We start from the raw sequence: 14,143 nt of genomic DNA, 5'->3' as shown, positions 1-14,143 counted from the left end.
TTGGGAATGCCTAACGGCTTCCCTGGCACACCCAGAGTTTTTGCGGGAATGCCCAGGAAAGGGAGCACGCCTCCTCCACTCCCCCAACCCCCCCCCCCCCACCCGGTGCGAACACCACGGATACTATGCAAGTCTCCAAAGGTGCCCTCACAGAAGGCCTGTACATGGGCACAAGCAAATTTGCGCATGCGCAGACCTTCACCATTGGTCCCTTTTGCGAATTTGCAGGGGACTGAATCAACCAGATCACCCCCAAATCCGGTACTGATATAATTCAGTGACATCACCGGGTCTGCAGCTGTGCATTTCTTTACTAATGCTATAGTCAGATTGAGCTACATGCACAAATGATGGGGGGATCGGTAACCATTCACTTTTTTAAAAAATATTGCTCAGGAGGGCCCTTCTAAACAATCTCTTTTAAAAACTTTTCTAGCATGTACAGGGCTTTAGATGTAGAGCTACTATATATATATAAAGCAGAGGTGATCGCGGCACTCAGGACTGAAATCAATACAACACGTTGCCGATACTCTCGTTTAACGATTCAGCCTTTATTTGGCTTTTGTTAAAACAGCTGACAAAAGCCAAATGAATGCTGAAACGTTAGCCGAGAGTATCGGCTTTGTGTTGTATTGATTTCAGTCCCGAGTGCCGCGATCACCTCTGCTATACTTGTGGTACTGCTGTGGCGTGCCTAACAACGAAGGCACCGGGCACAGACACAGACTCAGGAGACCAGTGCCGGCATCTACCTACTATATATACATATATTTATGTTTATTTATCTTTGTTTATGAGAGTCTTCTACAAATAACAGACATGTACCCTTATGTATTTCAGTTTTAGAACCCTGTGGGGTGCAGACAAACATGACTAAAATCTCTCAGCAAGGTTGTCATGCTAATGTCATTCTACCATTCTGTGAAGGGTCATGTCCCAGTATACCAGCGTAAGTAAAAAAAAAAATGTTTATACTTTGCTTCTGTTTCATCTTAGGCCCTTATTCTGGTTCTCGAATGGAAAAACCATGTGCACTACAGGTGGGGTAGATGTAACTTGTGCAGAGAAAATTAGATTTGAGTGGGATTTTACTTCAAAGTGAGATTTATATTGCAGTGTAAAAATAAAGTAGTTACTATTTTCCCTGCACAGAAACAAAATAACTCACTCAAATCTAATTATCTCTGCACATGTAACATCTGCCCCCCTGCAGTGCACATGGTTTTGTCCATTTGAGAAGGAATTTGCCTTTGAAAGTGAATCAGAATAACCCCCTTAGTACATTGGAAACCTTGTGAAACCGGGATGCGGTTAACATCCTGGCGATGAGGATGCAGAGTTCAGTATACTGACACTGGCATCCTGACTGCCCTCCTAACACCTGTGCCAGAACTCTAAATAGATCAGGATCCCAAAGCCAGAATACCAACAACTGGGATCCCAATTGTATGTGGGGCTTAGCTGCAGAATGGGTGTTTGCTTAAGGCACTAGTGGGGAGCTTAGGGTATGGCTGCAGGGAGGGGAAGGTTAGGGTTAGGCTGTTGGGATTAGGGATTACGTTAAGGGAACTAAGAAGAAGAGGGGATTAAGGTTAGGGTGCTGGCAAGAGAGTTAGCTTTAAACAATGGGTTGTGGAGGTTAGGGTTAGGCACTAGCTGGGAGGGGTAGGGAGCAGGGGGAGGTTACATTTACAAACCTGGCCCCTGTTGGGATTTCCTCCATCAAGATGCCAGAATTGGTTCTCTGAGCACTGGTATCATGCTCGCCAGTCAACCATGTTTTCTGTAGCATCATATAAAGAAAACAATTATAATCCATAATATTTGGCACATACTGTATTGTCTTGCCTACATATGTTGAAGGCAATCACTTTCTGTTATTAACTTGAATTCATAAAAGTGAAACCATTATTCTGACACCATTACGCTTAAACCATTACTCTAAAACCTGTTCACAATGACATTAGTCGACGCAACAGCTGTCGACCTTGTTGATTCCACTATCCACGCCAACCCGAAGCCTGGCGAGCGCAGCGAGCCCGCAAGGGGCGGCGGTACGCGTCCTGCGACCTTTTCATACCACCACTATGCACGTCGGTGTGGAGTTGATTTTATACAGTGTGGCGAGCGCAGCGAGCCATCGAGCCCGAAGCGTGGCGAGCGGACACACATAACTTCACAGGTATACGCGTCCCCTCGCGGGGCACGCTGCGCTCACTATGCTTCGGGCTCGGTGGCTCGCTGCGCTCGCCACACTATATAAGATCATCTCTGCGCAGACGTGGATAGTGGGGGTATGAAAAGGTCATAGGACGCGTACCGCCGCCCCTCGCGGGCTCGCTGCGCTCGCCACGCTTCGAGTTGGCGTGGATAGTGGAATTAACAAGGTCAACAGCTGTTACATCGACTAGTGTCATTGTGAACAGGGTTAAGAGTGTTTTGCACAGTGCACCCCTATGTACCCTTACACTATACTAAATCTAGACGCTTTAGCGTCTAAATTCAGATACCCCCCTTCTTAGCGGCTTGCAGGGAGTCTGGATTTAGACGCTTTAGTGTCTAAATTCACCCCCTTTTATAGCGGTGTGCTGGGGTGTCGCAGGGAGTCTGGATTTAGACTGATTTAGACGCTACGCTGATAACGTAGCGCTGCGCTGAAAACAGCTAGAGCGGCACGCGCACAGAGTCTGGCAAGCTGCCAAGTTTCAAACAGACTGTGCGCGTGGTGGCGCCGTGAAACTACACAAGTACCGAAGAAACAACCTTAAGCAAAAACTTAGGGACTGTTCTCAGCACAGCCCTATCATCATGATATACTAAAAAAGGAGACCTGCTAGACAAGGCCCCTAACGCTGAAACAGGCCTAGCAGAGGCAACAGCCAACAAAAAAGTCAGTTTCCAAGTAAAAAACTTTAGGTCAGCCAACCTTAAAGGTTCAAATGGAGGCTTCTGTAGAACAGATAGCACCAAAGATAAATCCCAAGGAGCTACAGGTTGTCTATAAGGAGGCTTCAAATGTGTAACCCCTTGGACAAAAGTCTGGAACTCCGGTATTAATGCCACTTTCTTCTGAAAGAAAATAGACAAAGCTGACAATTGCACTTCTAGTGTTTGAAGGCTTAGTCCTGACGAGAAACCATCCTGCAGAAACTCCAACAGTCTTGAGACTTTGAACCTAGACATGTGAGCTTTCTGTAATGTAGGTTTTTAAAACCCTGTAATAATTTGCTGCAGAAACTGGTTTACTTGCACTAATCATAGTATGGATAACCTCATCCGAGAAACCTTTCTTCTTTAGAATGGAGGTTTCAAGAGCCAGGCCATCAAATTGAGCCGAGGAAGATCCTGATGAAAGATGGGCCCTTGCCTGAGAAGCTCTGGCTGAAGAGGAAGATGCCATGACTCTGTTGACAAATTTAGAATGTTGGAATACAGTACCAACATCTCCTTGGCCAATCCGGAGCTATCAGGGTGATGCATACTCCTTGTGTCCTCACTCTCTTGAGGACCCGGGCAAGCATAGGAAATGGCAGGAAGACATATGCCATCTTGAAATTCCAAGACATTGTCATGGCATCCACCGCGCATGCCAAAGGATCCCTGGTCCTCGCACGCAAGTCCAGCTCTGGCAGTCCTCAATGAGTCACTATTTCCTGGAACTCCTCCAGGTGTAACGCCCATTACCCTTCCAGGAGATCCGCTCTGCTGAAGAAATCCTCGTCTACATTCCAAACTCCTGGAAAGATAAGGCTGGAACATTGGCCTCTGCCCACTAGAAGATCTGAGACACTTCTTTCATCACCATCTTGCTGCGAGTGCCCCCTTGGTGGTTCAGGTAAGCCATAGTGCAAATGGGCATCTTGAATATCCATGGACACTAGGAATTCTCCCGGCTCAGGAGTACCGTTCTTAAGGATTCAATCCTAAAATGATCCACCCACAAGTATAGGTTCAGAGACTTCAAGTTAAGGATTGGTCTGAACGAGTTGTCCGGTTTGGTCCCTAAGAAAAGAATGGAGTAAAACCCCTTCTTCCTTTCCTCCCGTGGTACTGGGACCACCTCGCCTTTTTCCAGGAGAGACTTAACTGCCCCCAAAAGGGCCTTTCTTAAGCGTGCCTCCCTCTGTAAAGGTGTAGGGAGAAACCTCCTTGGAGGTACCCCCCTCAGGTTGATCCTGTATCCTTGGAAAACCACATTGAGAACCCAGGGATCCTGGCCGGAAAAGGCCCAAACATCCTGGTACTCCAAAAGGCGACCCTTCACTCTTTATCCAGACCCGGGTGCCTCCGGCCCATCATGCGGAGTTCTTCTCCTCTCCCTTGGCAGCCTGCTTTTTTGCAAAGGCACTAAAATGGGACTTGGGAGCTTTACCTTTCCCAGTAACAAATCTTCTTCTACCCGACTGCCCTCTGGAGGATGCACCCCCCTCAAAAGGAGGGATGAAAGGACTGGTGAAAAACAGTAAATGTAGAAGATCCTTGTTTCACCGCCGTGTAGGAAGAAACATACTCTTTCCCCAAGTTGCTTGTTTAATGAGGGACTCTAATTCAGAACCAAAAAGCAACTCCCCTTTAAAAGCTAAAGCTTCCAGAGACTTCTTGGATTCATTGTCAGCCTCCCATGCCTTAAGCCACAATGCTTTCCTTGCGATCATTGAAATGGCCACACCTTGGAAGCCATTGTGACTCCCTCTTCACAAGCCTCACAGATGTATTCAGCTGCAGCCTTTAATTTCACTGCAAAAGCAACGGCTTCTCAATCTGGCTGAAGAAGTGAACACAGGTTGTTAGCCAAAGCTATCATGGCCTTGAAGACCCAGGCCGAGGCAATAACCGGTCTAAGTGTAAAACAAACACCTTCACCAACTGCCTTTAAACAACAATCTAAGTTTTTATCCACAGGGTACTTAAATGCAGCGCCCCCTTGCACATGCAAAGCAGTTGCTTTTGACAGCCTGGCCACCGGGGCATCTACCAGAGGGACTCTCTCCCACAAATTCATGTTCTCCTCAGGCAAGGGTTACAGACTCAAACTTTTTTGGGCATAAGTAGTCTCTTCTCAGGCATTTTCCATGCCCCTCCCAGCAATTCCTGTATGCCTTCATCAGAATGGAAAGTAACTGCATCCTTGTGCTGTCTTTTGATCACACCCTGCATCAGAGCCTTATCTGCCTCAGCTAAATTCAATGCCTGCTTAACAGCCATAATGAAATCATCCGCACCTGGGACAGAGGCTTCCATTTCTTCCCTCTGGTCCCATGACATGTCTTCCAAACATTCCCCATCCTCCTCAGAGTCTTTATTAAGGATAGGAGGGGTGGATAAAGGATGTCTGTGAGAGACCTCTGACTCCCTTGTAAACTGCTCCATAAAGGCATTAATCTTATGCACACCCTGAGCAGTATCTTGCATCACTTGTAAAAAGGCAGGGTACCCCTGTGAGGGGGGAATAGAGCCAATTGAATGTTGAGAGGATTTCAATGGTCTGGGAGATCTCACCAACTCATCTCTCTGTCTGTTCAAAACTTGTACTAAAGCAGACACAGACTTTCCCATGCAGGTTCTGGTTGCTCTGCCCTGTGGGCTTGCGCTCCACTGGGCACAGACTCGCATAAAGGACATACTGTATATCCCCATGGTCCATCTGTTCAGGGGTTAATTTAAGCCTGCAAAATTTGCAGTTAATTAATATGGCCAACACTCCCTCCCTAACACAGCAGCATTACACCCTTCAGTCATGATTATATCACTGTGCAATAAGTCAGGCATCAGTACAAAGCCAATATATCAGTGTACTTAGCTGTCTGCTGTATGACCCTCTGTGGTCACCGGGGATGGCATTGCCTCAGAAGAAACTAGTCACTCTGCAGAAAGAATCCTCTCCTTTCCACAGCTCCACACAGTGAGGGTGAAAGGGCGCCAAGGCAGAGTGAGGTAAGATACCAGAGTCCCTGCTACAGCGGGGCTGGAGGCTCTTTGGTGCCTTTTCTCCCCCTATAAGCCACTCCCACTGTAAGTTTCTTCTCTTCCCTGTGTCTCCCTTCAATGGGGACCACATGGAATCACCCAGATCTGCTGAGCTCCTGTGACAGGCTGCAACCTCCGCAGAGTTCAGCCTGCAATCCCTTTCAAGATGGCGGCCACCATAACCGGGTGCCCGTCACCCATGATCTCCCCCTATGCAGGGGACCGGCTCCGGGGTCCCCCAGGGTCCAGGAAACCTATCTAGTGAGGATGTTATAGCACTTTGCTGAGGGACCAGACAGCGTCTCAGTACACAGGGAGCTGACAGGACGCACTTCTGTCAGCCCCTGCTGCACTGTCAGTGTGAGGAAACTTCCCCTGGAAGGCTCACATTGTGCCGGCACTAAATAATATTAATATTAATTTAAAAAAACACCCTAGCTACTCTATCCTTTGGCTGCAGTAGCAGCCCTTCAGCATAGCACCCACTCCGGTGGGCACCTAAAACTAACTGAGGAATGCTGGGATGCAGAAGGGAGGAGTCTGCCTCTCAAAGCTTTAGCATAGGTGCCTGGTTCCTTCGGACATCCCATGGTTGAGCTGTGTCACCAGGATGGATGAAAGAGAAATAATGTTTGGGCCAAACTGTACATGTTCATTTGTTTTTATTTTATTTTTATGTTCTGTTAAATGAACATAAAATTGAGCTCTCAATCTCCTATATTAGATGCATTACTATTCACTGTTTGATACATTTTTATACTTATTGGCACACTTTTTAAAAGGCTATCCAATTCCAGTCACTTAAGCCTGAAAAGGCAAAAAAAAAAATTGTTTTGCCATATTTAATTAAATAACATAGTCTAGCAATTACATTAGCAGTTTAGCATGGCAATAAAACCAAACCAAGTTTTGTAAAATATTAATTTAAAGGGTCGATTTTGTCAACCCAGGTGATTTGATCAAATTTGACTTTAATAGCATCTCCAAAAACAACTGTAACACACAACTGTCGTCTTTTCATAATAATATAACTTTGCTATACAGTATAAGCCTGGCTAAATAGAGTAAAAAATGTTCACTATAATTGAATTGATCATTATGTTTCTGTATAGGTCCTCAGTACCATCAAACAGTATGGAGGGTTGCTGCAATGAGGTGGAAACGACTCAGATAACGGTTGAGCTGTTCTGTCCGGATGACAATACAACTGTTAATACCTTCATCACTTCTCCCACCATATGTGCTTGCAATGAATGTATCCCTTGAGATTTGAATGGACCCCCCTCAGTTATATTAAACTCATTATAAAACAACTTTTCACGCCATCTATTTCACAAAAACAAAAAGAAATCCATAAAGAATACTTCATTTAATTCTCTCCATATGCCTCTGTGGTTTTTTTCTAGTATGACTTACTATATTTAACTGATTAAATATGTTTAATGGTTAGTGGGCCTTATTCAGTATGGATCACCTATGATAGCACATGTAATCCATAGCAATGCACATGCTGGAGGAGGTGCAGTTTTAGAGGAACATCATTACCATCAGCATACGTGATCCGTTACTCCCCGTTACTCCCCTTGAATTTATTTATTATTATTATTATTATTATTATTAACAGTTTTTTATTGAATATTAAAAGAAAATAACAGGTGAATCATACATTGGATTATACAAATAGCCATCTTATCTCGGTACAGCGAGATGAACACTGTAGCACACACATATTCTGAAGTGCTTCACAGAGAATATTTAAACATTCACATCAGTCCGTGCCCCAGTAAAGCTTACAATCTATATTCTCTACCATATGTACACGTACCCACAGACATTCTAGGGTTAAGTTTGTTGGGAGTCAATTAACCTACCAGTATATTTCTGGATCGTGGGAGGAAACCGGAACACCTGGAGGAAACCCACACAAGTACGGGGAGAATCTACAAACTCCGCACAGTTAGGGTCATGGTGGGAATCAAACCGATGACCACAGTGCTGTGAAGCAGTAATGCTAACCATTACACCATATGTGCTGCCCAATATCTTGCCTGTCAATCAGTCAGAGGTGTTCTCAAAATTACGATGTGATTGTAGGACCCGTCCTGCAAATGATCATAGCAAGATGTTTGGAAAATGGCCGGACTGGTCACTTTTGCGATCAAGCCTGCTATCAATTATACCTTCTTGTTGATAATGCAATGTACATGGCCTAAAGTGCGTCATTGTTACTGTATATGCATTAATATTCTTTTTTTTTAACTGTCTCTCTTTATTGTGCTTAAAATACATGAAGTAAATACTAGCAGAACTGTCTACCTCATTGAAATTATATTTTATATAAATCTTCAAACAATGCATTGCATGTAATAGGCAAGATCTGAAAACGGATTAACTAATTAGGTAAAAATATCTATAGTAAAACTGATAATCAGAAAATCAGAAATAAAAATGTAGATTGTTTTGATATCACACTTTTATATATTAAATGTTGTCCACTTTTGGGACTGATTCTAATTTGTCAGTGAAGCAAAAAGGTTTTTTTTTGTAAGAACTTCGCCTGGATATTTTAATATGCACAATAACCAATAACATGACAACACTTGAATGGTATAAACTCACTGAGCGTAGGGGACGGATCGCTGTGTCACCAGGATGGACTCAGAGAAAGGGATTTGAACGGTAAGTTCTTACAAAAATCCCCGGTACTTGTTTCCTAGCACGGCTCCCGTCGGGTCCCATTGCATACCTTAACTTAAGGTATGTGATGGGACCCGACCGACATAATTTTCGGGCTTTAAACACATTTTTAACACAGTTTGAAAATCGATCGCATGCCATTATAATGGCATGCGATGCGACCGACCCGATTTTTACATTGGACCCAATGTTAAATGCCTCCCAGACCCGATTTTTAATTGTAAACCTGATGCTGAATTATGTCAACATTGTTAATGCCACGCCACGATCAACGTCAACTCGAAGCGTGGTGAGCGCAGCGACCCCGCGTGGGGAAGCGGTACACGTCCTCCGACCTTTTCATACCCCCACTATCCACATTGGCGTGGAGTTGATTTTATATAGTGCCCGAAGCATGGCGAGCGGACGCGTAATACGTCTGAAGTAATGCGCGTCCCCTCATGAAGGGCTCGCTGCGTTTGGCACACTATATAAAATCAACTCCACGCCAACGTGGATAGTGGGGATATGAAAAGGTCGGAGGACGCATACTGCCACCCCTCGCGGGCTCACTGCACTCGCCACGCTTTGGGTTGATGTTGATCGTGGCGTGGCGTGGCGTTAACAATGGGGGGGCGTATAATGAAAAATGGGGTCTGGGGGGCATTAAACATTGTGGCCAATGTAAAATCGGGTCTCAGGGACCATTTAACATTGGTTCCAATGTAAAAAATCGGGTCGGTCAGGTCGATCGCATTGCATGCGATTTGGTTGCGATCGACCCGATTTTTGCGACCCGATTTCATACAATTAAAATCGATGGCGCCATGCTAGGAAACAAGTACCAAATCCCCTTTTCGCTTTCGTCCATCCTGGTGACACAGCTCAACTATGGGACGTTCAAGAGCCGGTCCTTTGGTATGGTACACTCAGGCTTACAGTTCTCATCACTGCTTGCCCAAATGAAGTGTCCTCCTCTGATGGAACCTATAGAATTTGGTAAAGGTATGAACAGAGGACCAGGTGGCAGCCCCGCACAACTGCTCTGCTGTAACCCCATGACGCACAGCCCAAGAGGCAGCAACTGACTTGGTGGTATGGGCATTAATCCTTGAAGGAATAGGTCTACCTACCTTAGTATATGCAAAGGCAATTACTGACCTTAACCATCGAGCAATGGTCTGCTTAGATGCAGGCCACCCTCTCTTATGTACGTCATACAATACCAAAAGCAAATGTGTCTTGCGTATATTTTTTTCCCTTTCAACGTATATGCGCAAAGGGAGAACAACGCCCAGTTTCTTCAACTTGTCCCTGTTTCTAGCCTCCTCCGGAGGGGAAAACACCGGGAGCACAATCTCCTGGTTTAAATGAAAATTAGACACTACTTTAGGTAGGAACCTAGGCACTTTTCGAAGCACAGCCCTGTCCTCATGGAAAATCAGAAAAGGAGACTTTCAGGACAAGGCCCCCAATTCTGAAACTCTCCTAGCCGAAGCTAATAATTATTATAATAATAAGAATAATTGTATTGAATAGTGCCCTTTTTCAGGGCTGAACTAAGGGCCTCATGGGCCTGGAGCTTAAAATGTTCAAGGGCCTACAATGAGAAGTGGTGAGGCCATACAATATTAGCCCCAATGTCTCCTTACAAAAAGTTCATAATTGTGTGGAAAATAGGAATGCAATTGCAATATTTATGACTTACAGCCAGCCATGTGGCCAGCTGGTGATTATCATGATGTCATGATGATGGGACCATTTTTATGTGAAGGCCTGGAGAATGGACAAAATACAGAATACAGAAAATACGCCTGGAAAAAAATCCTCACTTTCCAGGCGTACTTGGCTGAATCCATATACTGTATGTGCAGGCTTCTCAGTGTAAAAACAAAAACCAAGAAATAATAAATAATGTAAAATAACAGCGCATTGGTCCTACCCACAAGCGCTCTTTTTTTATTTACAATTTGCTTTTTAAAAATGGTTCGGCTACAGTATAAGGCTACAGTATAATAAAATAGTGCAGGCCACATAACTACAGTATACAATACTGTTTAAAACCTTGTTTGTAATACCTCTCAAGACTTGCCACTACTTGTATCTATGAGCATCTAAGAAGAATTTTAAGGGAGCAGTGGTTAAATATGCAGGTTTACTCAGGGGTATTAGTACTAAAGCCGTGTACACATGGGGCGATTCTTCCAGGCAATTTTGACTAGATCGCCAAAATCGCCTAAAAGGCTTGACAGAATCGTCCCGTGTGCCCATAGCATGTGACAGCGATGCCCAGCTCTGCAGCATCGCTGTCACCCAGCCAAATAGTCTGTGCAGGTATGAAAATGTTGACTAGAAAACGCCTGCACAGTGTATTTGAACGCAGCTCCCGGGGCTGGAAGGATGTAGTTCTGTCTCTCTGACGTCATAAGGGCTCAGTTGAAATCGCTGGGTCGGAGTCCCATTTGTACACCTTAACAAGCCTCTGACTTAGATACTGTAAGATGTCATTAGCCAGCCTCCATGAACCCAGGACAGCTCTCTTTACACCTTCTGTATATCCCATATCAAAAAAGAGGGGATTGGTCCGACCACTTCATAGGGAGTATATTAATTTATATGTATATATCGGAGTATAATATTTATATTGTATAAGCTACAGATGGAGCCATCCTCATATAGCCATCTCCGGTTAGCCATGGTGAGCCATGGCTCACCAAGGCCTATTGTTCTCAATTGCAAGACATAGAACAATACAGTAGGGGATTAGCAGAGTAATACTTTTACTCACTTAATTAAAGGGTTAGATGAGGATGGCTCAATCTGTATGGACATAAAATAATATGAAAAATCCCTCTCCGTAAGGAGCTTAGATCTTCAGACATTAATTAAATTGTATTCAGCTAATAATTGATGAAAACCCAGAGCAAACTCCCGGGGCTGACTATATCATGGTACAGGTATCTTAGATCTATTAATTACTGGGTATATAACCATATTAAAATCATAGAGAAAGAAAGCAGCACCTCTGGCATGTCTCTGAGGAGTACTACAAAACTTCCTGCAGTCAGAAGGGCAGTTGGCTGATATTGGGAGCGTAACATGAAATTAAGATGACTTCAACATACTCTAAACTTCCTACTAGAATGAATTACCTACAATCAAGATCTGCATGCTTTCATGATAATAGGAATGTTATATGTTGGAAAAAGAGAATGGCCAGCCCAGCCTAACCCAGATTTTTTATCAAGATCATTAGCCGAAAATTAGTCAAGAAATCTATTATTTTCAAAAAAGTGGTTGAGCTGACTTTTTAAAGTGGGTATCTTGAACTACAAGATTATGGGCTTTGAGTCTATGAAGGTCATTTAAACCTTAGAGTGCCAAAGTTGCTATGAGAGATGTGAAAAACACCTGCATTACATGTGTTCCCCACATGTAATGTCTTAATGTAATGTATGTTATGCCTTCAACCCCCCCCCCCCCTTCATCCCTGCTTGATGCTGCACTGTAAATCCACAAAAAAATCCTAGTGTGCGCAAGCATACATGGCCAATAAAGTTGATTCTATTCTATTCTAAAAATGGCAGCCTCGCTCACAGCTACTTTTTTGGGGGGTGGTGCAATATTTACCTAAACTTCAATTAATTGAATTTATATTTCTCAATTATGGCCCTGGCATTTTTTGTGGATTTTTGCACATCTCTGACAGCAACTTTCCATGTGGAAAGTACATAATACTTTGGCATGGAAGAAAATAAACAAAAATTTAAAGGGTAACAAAGATAAAATACATTAAAAATAAAACTGAACGACCCACATGGGGCAAAAAAACAGCAACATAACATGGCAGCCCTGAGCATAGAATTGTAGGGGGTCATGGCCAATCCTCTATCACCCAATATAAAAAAGAAACAATAACAAGTTATTATTGCACTCAAGCGTCAACCCACTTTTAATCAAGGACGCTCAAATATTGAGCATCAAATGTTACATATAAAGCTAATGCATGGGCAGAGCAGCTCACAATAATACATAGCATCATTTAAACAAGAATGGTACAAAGAAAAAAAAAAGAAAACAATACTGGAAAGAATATTCAAAAATGTAACAAGGAAAACCTTGCAGGGAACCGGTTAATTAACATAGGTTTAATAATCCATGCAGAAGTATGAGGACTGTTTAAACCAAACTGACTTTCATTCATTTCCAGATTCACCTAACAGAACAACCCTCTTCAATTAGTTTAGGTTAAAATACATTAACAATTAACTTTAAACAAATAAACTCAAGAGGAATAATGCAAGCAATCATTTGAACAAGTACAGATACAAAACACTTTATGGAAAAAGTTATATACAGTAGTAAACAAAAAGCTAGGTAATCAAGCAACATTCCAAATAACTGTAGGCACGAGCATAACCTGAGGAAGAAAAATGTTGAATCAAAAAGTTGAGTGTCCATATATCGATACAATACTTATAACTTTGACCATCATCCTTGACCAGTCTTGCAGAAGTCTATGGTCTATCGTCTGGAAGATATAGAATAAAAAGTGGTATTGACATAGTGCGCCTCAGGCGGAGTCAGCAAATACGTAGATGGTGATAAAGGGGTATTTCCAAATTACCCCACACAAAGTGCACATAGAAAGAAAGTTTAACACCAAAACGTTGTCTGCGCCTCCACCTTCACATGTATAAAATAAAGGTATTATACAACCCTTTCAGAACTGTACTGTAGAGGATGCTTCCGGTATAGAATCACAAGTATACTCTCATCAATTGGATGTCATAGTCATGTGAAAATAGAAAAGAGAGTGGATCATAGCGTAACAAAGTATAATTTAACCCCTTCCCGCCGCAGCCTGTTTTTGCCTTCCTGACAGGGCCCTTTTTTTTTCAAATCTGACATGTATCACTTAAGTGGGGATAACTTTTTTTTGCTTTTACTTATCCCAGTGATTTTGAGATTGTTTTCTCGTGACACATTGTACTTCAAGTTAGTGGTAAATTTGGGTCGATACAGTCTGTGTTTTTTTGTGAAAAATACCAAAATGTCGTAAAAAAATTGAAAATTTAGCAATTTTCAAAATGTTAAATTTTCTGCTTGTGAGACAAATAATCATACCACTCAAAATAGTTAATAACTAACATAGACCATATGTATACTTTATGTTTCCATCATTATTTCAACCTCCTTTTAATTTTTTTGGACACTAGGAGGCTTAAAATATAAATAGCAAATTCTCAAATTTTCAAGAAAATTTCAAACACTGATTTTTTTAGGGACCAGTTCAGTTCTGATGTGACTTTGAGGGACTTGTATGTGAGACACCCCCATAAATGATGCCATTTCAAAAACTGCACCCCTCACAGTATTCAAAACAGCATTTTGGAAGTTTGTTAACCCTTTAGGTGTTTCACAGGAATTAAAACAAAGTGTAGGTGAAATTTCAAAATTTCATTTTTTTTGCAGATTTTCAATTTTAATACATTTT

General features: G+C 42.8%; 1 protein-coding gene across 1 annotated transcript in view; it reads left to right on the top strand.

Annotated features, from left to right (window-relative positions):
• LOC146045090 (intestinal mucin-like protein) overlaps positions 1–7,244 on the top strand; it is a 111,672-nt gene extending 104,428 nt beyond the window's left edge. Inside the window, exons 11-12 of the mRNA XM_083163773.1 lie at positions 844–952; positions 7,083–7,244. Coding sequence (XP_083019899.1) covers positions 844–952; positions 7,083–7,236 — 263 coding nt within the window. The 3' untranslated portion in view covers positions 7,237–7,244. The remainder of the gene's footprint in view (positions 1–843; positions 953–7,082) is intronic.
• Positions 7,245–14,143: the final 6,899 nt, after the last annotated feature.

The sequence above is a fragment of the Crinia signifera genome, chromosome 11, assembly GCF_055691185.1.
Source record: "Crinia signifera chromosome 11, ASM5569118v1, whole genome shotgun sequence".
NCBI lineage: Eukaryota > Metazoa > Chordata > Amphibia > Anura > Myobatrachidae > Crinia > Crinia signifera.
Note: the sequence above shows the minus strand (reverse complement) of the source record. Positions and strands in the feature narration are given on the sequence as shown.